This window comes from Euprymna scolopes, chromosome 29 (genome assembly GCF_053919585.1).
Source record: "Euprymna scolopes isolate OS-2025 chromosome 29, ASM5391958v1, whole genome shotgun sequence".
Lineage (NCBI taxonomy): Eukaryota > Metazoa > Mollusca > Cephalopoda > Sepiida > Sepiolidae > Euprymna > Euprymna scolopes.
The window spans coordinates 14,676,084-14,682,194 of record NC_136510.1 but is presented as its reverse complement, the minus strand read 5'-3'; the positions used below and the strand labels follow the sequence as shown (position 1 = coordinate 14,682,194).

General features: G+C 29.3%; 1 protein-coding gene across 50 annotated transcripts in view; it reads right to left on the bottom strand.

The window, feature by feature from the left end:
- Window positions 1–6,111, bottom strand: part of LOC145252497 (uncharacterized) — a 957,520-nt gene that overhangs the window by 119,912 nt on the left and 831,497 nt on the right. For 2 of the 50 annotated variants that reach the window (XM_080111968.1, XM_080111973.1), the window contains one exon: window positions 4,099–4,131. The exons of the other annotated variants lie outside the window; for them this stretch is intronic. In XM_080111968.1, the coding sequence (XP_079968094.1) occupies window positions 4,099–4,131 (33 nt within the window). The remainder of the gene's footprint in view (window positions 1–4,098; window positions 4,132–6,111) is intronic. 50 annotated transcript variants of the gene reach the window in all.

The window sequence follows — 6,111 nt, the reverse complement described above, 5'->3', positions numbered from 1 at the left end:
AGTTTTTTTATTATCCGATCTTCCATTGTCGGATCCATACTGAATGGTATATATTATTTAATTATTGGAATTCTTTTTTGATGAGGATAATAGTCCGCAAATAAATAAATAAAATATACAAATTACTCATCTCTAAAAGAATTCCAACAATTAACTAATTGATTTTCTTCCACAAGTTCAAATCCCTTATATATCAAGTTTTGAGCCTGTAGACTAAAAATTGTCAGAGTAGTTTGGTAGAGATCGTTCCACACACAAAATTCTAATACATATATATATATATATATATATAGTGTATATTTAGGCAGCATTTTCTCATTTAGACAAGTATTATTGAATAGCACAGAATTATTCTGTTTTACAATTTTCCTTTTTATCTTCTCCAATCTCCGAATAGTCCTTTTTGTGTTCTTCTCGAATGATTATGGATCCAACATATACAATTTCGAGAAGAACACAAAAAGGACTATTCAGAGATTGGAGAAGATAAGAAGGAAAACTGTAAAACAGAATGATTCCGTGCTATTCAATAATATTTGTTTAATATATATATATATATATATATATGTATGTATGTATGTATGTATGTATATACGAAAATGTAGGTCAACACACAGGAAAATCTTACATCACTAGTTTCTTCTTCGATCAAAGGAAGTAACTCTCGAGTGAGTTATCTCTCATAGTTTTTCCCTTAATTTTGAAATTACATATTAATAAACTCGCAAATCACTTATCTTCTATTCAGTCTGTGAAGCAAGAATAGAAGGCCTGCAGAGTTTTAGTATTAAATCTATTTTCTTCACTTTTAAAATTTTTACTAGCATAATTTGACGTCTGTATTAACTTCTCCTGATATCTAAATCATAGGTTCAAATCATAAAAAAGGGCGGTATAACTGTAGCATTTATTAGTTATGCATTTTCATTTGTAATAGTTTCCAGTGTACTGTAGGTAGGTAGGTAAGTGAATAGGAAGTGACAATTGTATCAATACATAGATTACCAAAATTTAACAATTATGGCCAAGATGCTGGGTCTTTTTTGCAGTTTTATTATCTATTATCTCCCTTTATAACCATCTTCGTAATTCAACATTAACAAACTAAAAAACATTACACAGAACATTTTTCACAGATCAATTTCTGTCAAATATTTAAACACTAAATTTTAGAAATATTACTAACGCACACATTTTTAACAGCCCATTTATTTCCTTGAGATATTTCTCTAATACAATTTTTTAAATGTTGAAAGACAAACCCCAGTCATCTGTCAGATTTATTTTTTTTTTTATTTAATAATACACTTTTAATATTTTTGATTCCATAATATAGTTTAAATATGTTTAATCCAATAATATAATTTAAATCTTTTAGTTTAATACTGTTGTTTAAATTTTACTAAGTAATATATTGGCCATTTGTTTCATGCAGTTTTTGTTTTGCATATAACACCAAGAAAAACTTCCATTGTTTTTATGTATAACAATATTTTTTAATCTTAATTTAAAAATTGTCATTTTATGAGAAAATTATTTTCTCTTATTTTAAATCTTAAAAAGATTATTGCTGGGATTGAGCTTAGGGTTGAATATGTAGCATATTTTTTAAAAATCTTTTAATCAATCAAAATTAATGTCCACCTGCCACAGTTGGCCAGAACACCCGAAAAAAAAAAATCGACATAAAACAATTGCTTCAGTAGTAATAACAACTCTAGTCTGATTAAGATTAAACAAAGAAGATATTTAAATCCACCATTATTGTTTTGTTTAAATCCAATGCTGCATTTTGCTTTTTTTTTTGTGTGTCCAATACACTTGTTTAAAGCTTTTGGTTCAATACTGGAGTTTAAAGCTTTTGGTCCAATACTGTACTTTAAAGCTATTTGGTCTAATGCTGTAATTTCAATCTTTTGGTCCAATATGCAAGTTTAAAAGTTTTAGTCCAATATTATAATTTAATGCTGTTTGATCTAATGTTGAAATTTGGAGCTTTTTAGTCCAATTTAAAGCTTTTTGGTATTGTCCAACCTACCATCGGATTTATTTAGGTTAATTTAAAGTTTATAAATGATCAACAATGATCAACTCATCTTTAATCTAAAAGAAGATTCTTTAAAGATTAATTGAAACTACTCATTTGTAATTGAATTGGAGATTTTTTTTTTTTTTACCTTTTTATGACTTGAAAAGTGTTTCTTTGGCCTTCTTCCTCAAATGTACTTTTATCTTTTGTTCTTGCTATTTGCTCTAAATTGCTTACATTTTAAATAGATCAAATTACTTTTTTTTTTTTTATCTATATAAGAAAATTGCATCCAGAAAACGTAGCAACAGGAAAACAATCATCTGACCATTTTTTTTTTCAACCTCAGTTTTGCAATTAGATGATTAAGCAAAGATGGATGTCAGGAGGTGGGGTTGGAGATTTGAAAGGCAACAACAATTCCATATTACAAACAAATCCGGCGAGGGGGGGGGGCATCATGTAAAACATAGGTTGTGGGTAAGCCCCGGGGTTATTAACTGAAAAGAGTGGGGTGGGGGTCAGGGAAAAGAGGAAAAGGATAAGTATGAACCTCATAAGTATTTATTTATGAAAATTAGACTTTTTTTTTCCATGTTATGAAAGGCCTTAAAAATTTATAATTTTGTATGTTTCTCCATCTCTCCTGAACAATGATCAAGTTTAATGATACAAAACTAGTGGTGACAATGGCATCTACAAATATTCTCAATGATCCATTCCAGTCTTTTTTTGCTTCTTTTTACATTATCTTTACCTTCATTCTTTCTTCTGCTGGCCTCTTCTTGACACTCAGTTTTTTTATCGTTTCTTTCAAATTTTTTCTTTGTGAAAACAAGTCTCCAAAGAAACAGAACCCACACTATCAACTAAACTCTAACCTCTGTCCCATCACCGTATGTAACATCTTTATACCTGATTTACAAGTATTTTTATGGGATGCACTCTGACGAACTTGCAGAATTTGTGGCCCCTTGGTGTAAATACTCCCAACTAACTCCACAAGCAACAAAATCCCACTCCTTCACTGTGAAGATCTCTAGATGTCAGAAAACTTTCTACTCCAATAGTTTCTTTCCTCAAACTGCTAGACTTTGGAATTCCCTCTGGGTTTCCTGCTTCTCTAACTGTACCGGCATGCAGAAATTCAAGTGTAATGTGAACAAACATCTCGTTACTAAACTCCCTACATAGTGTCTCTGTAGATATGCTCCCAAATAGTAACACCCTACGTCCAAGTGGCACTGGGCCTTGTTTGGGGTGAATTAGGATAAACACAAAGAAATAATTAAATATTTGATTATTCTCTTCTACGTTTCAAACGTTCACCTTTTCTCTCCATAATTGAACAGTTAAATATTTTATAGTATATTTTTCTTTTGGTCTTACTGGATTCCAGGACTAGAATTCATCTAGTCTGGTGGAGTCTCCAGCTAAGTTCTGTTATTAGAGGCAGCATCACTTGGAGAAGGTGCATCATTTCTTGTATAAACAAAAAATATGAAACCGTCTATCACAATGGAAAAAAGCTTTCCTTTCTTCCTCTATATGCCTAACGTCAGGTGCAATTTCCATGAACCGAGTTTCTTTCCAAGGGCTTCCCATCTGTGAAACACTTCACCACAGGATGGCCCTCCTGCAGACTACAACGTATTTGTCATCAAATCGAATACCATAAATCGTTGTAGCAAACTTTGTTCACTCTCAAGCCTCTCATTAATATTTTTCATCATTAAACTGACAATTCATTGATCTCATCAATGTTTATCCTTAAGTAACATTTATTCTTGATAAGTGATGACAAAAAAAAAAAAAAAAAAAAAAAAAACAGAAACAGCATACTTATTATTATTGAATTTATATTGCATATTCTATGGCTGTATCACCATTGTCACTGCTTGTTTAATAATAAAGGACCAGAGGAAAGGAATCAAGAGAGATGAAAATAAATCATTGTTTACGTATAAAAGCCTGATTTTCATAAATAAATACATACAGTGAATAAAAATGGAGGAGAAAGATGAGGAAGATGCGAATAACCTCTAAAATATGTTTTTTTTTTAATATACCTTTTGCTGTCCAAAGGAAATCAAAGTCCAAAACTGGAAGATAAGTAAATTGAAACGATTCTTGATTCTGATTGGCTGACTGGATTGTAACCAATTGAACATGATCATAATTATTGTCATAATTACCAACAAACATTAACAAGACTTGGACAACCATTATTACTACTAACCATCAGATGGACTGAGATTTTATTGTTACAGTGGTCGGCTCTTCCCACACATTTACAGGAAGTATGTCCTAACAAGAATCCTGATATATATATATATATATATATATATTACTCACATGCACATGTGTGTAGGATAACTGCTCTCATGAGTAGGTCATAAGTTTAATATATGTTTGATCAATTAGTGCTCGATACTTATTTATAGAGCTGGTATATATTTATAGAGTATTTGGCTTATATATATTTATTAGAGATGGAAAGGTTCCAATATTTTTTTCCGATTCTGCACTAAATTTCCGATTCCGATACAATTACTGATTCTGATTCTTCCTAAATCTTTAAATATTTAAGTAAAAAGTTGCTATTTTTCCCCGATTACTGTCAAAACAGATGTTAAATGTGCACATATTTTCTCACATGTAAAAATTCATATATGGGATGGGGTTGATCTATAGATTTTAGCGTTACTGATAGTTTAAAATCAATAAATATTTATTATCTCATTATTAACTACCAGTAGTGGAAGGTTTTGTTTTAAATAGAATCAAATAAAAAATGATAATTAAAAGAATCGTTTTGGCATTGGAAATTATGCACAAACTTTTACGATTCCAATACCCCAAAAGTTCCGATTTTTCCAATTGCCGATTTCGATTAATCGTCCCAACACTTAAATCTACTCTCTTAAATAATCAAATTCTGCCTGATCACCAGCATTATTACCAATCATAACCTCGAATGGCCTTTGGCCTTAGTATTAAAAAAAATGTTCGATTTGTCGATTTCTTTCGCAAATATACATTCTGCTAAATAGGAATTCACCATCTGCACCAAAAGCAATTACTCCCCCTGAATTAAAAAAAAACAAAACAAATGGCGGCTTTGAAGTCGTCTCTACTGATTAGAATAATAAAGTTGAATGTTTTAAAGAATAAAAGCTACTGAATTTTTTAGCAAAATTTCGGCACCATTCCCCCCCCCCCCACATAACAAGTATTTCCAAAAATTAGAATTTTATTAAGTATATTTATTGGGGAGTGTTATTCCAAGAAGCACCATTAAATGTTCTGGCAAGAATCCTGAAATATACATTTTATGTAAAATCTAATTCTTATGAATTGTATATTGCAGAGTTTTTCTTTAAATAATTAAAACCAAGAAGAGCACATCGGAACGAACCACTGTAACGAATTTATATTATAGAAAACAAAGTCTAATTTTACAGATTTTAAAACCTTATTCATCCCAAAATACACCATTTTATTTTAAATAATCAAGAAAACAAAATGAATGACAAATTACAAATATCTCAAAGATATTCTAATTAACAAAAAAGAAAATGAAAAAATAAATACAGATACTTAAGATTTTATGCAACTAGAAATAAATATTTCACAAAAACAAAAATTTCAAAAAAAAAAAATAAATAAATGTTTGCAAGAGAAGATTTTATTAATTGATTGTATAAAAACAGATGATTTGCACTGATAAAATGAACCACGTTTTAAAGGCTAAGATAAAAGCAAGGTATAAAATATACCTCATAACATTTAAAAATAAAAACAAAAAAAACTAACATCCAAATAATAATTTAAAAAAAAAAAAGAAAAACTTTAAAGGAATTAAATTTAAAAATCAAATTTAAAAATTATAAGAATAAAAATAAAAACAGAAAATAAAAGAAATGATTGCAATAAATTTTATAAGATTAACAGAAATTGTCACCAACTGAAGCAAAAATCAAAATTAGAATGAAAAACAAAAAACAAAAAAAGCAGAAAAGTAAAAATTGAAGAAAAGAGAAATTTACAGATAAAATTAACAAAAATTTTTTTTTTAACAG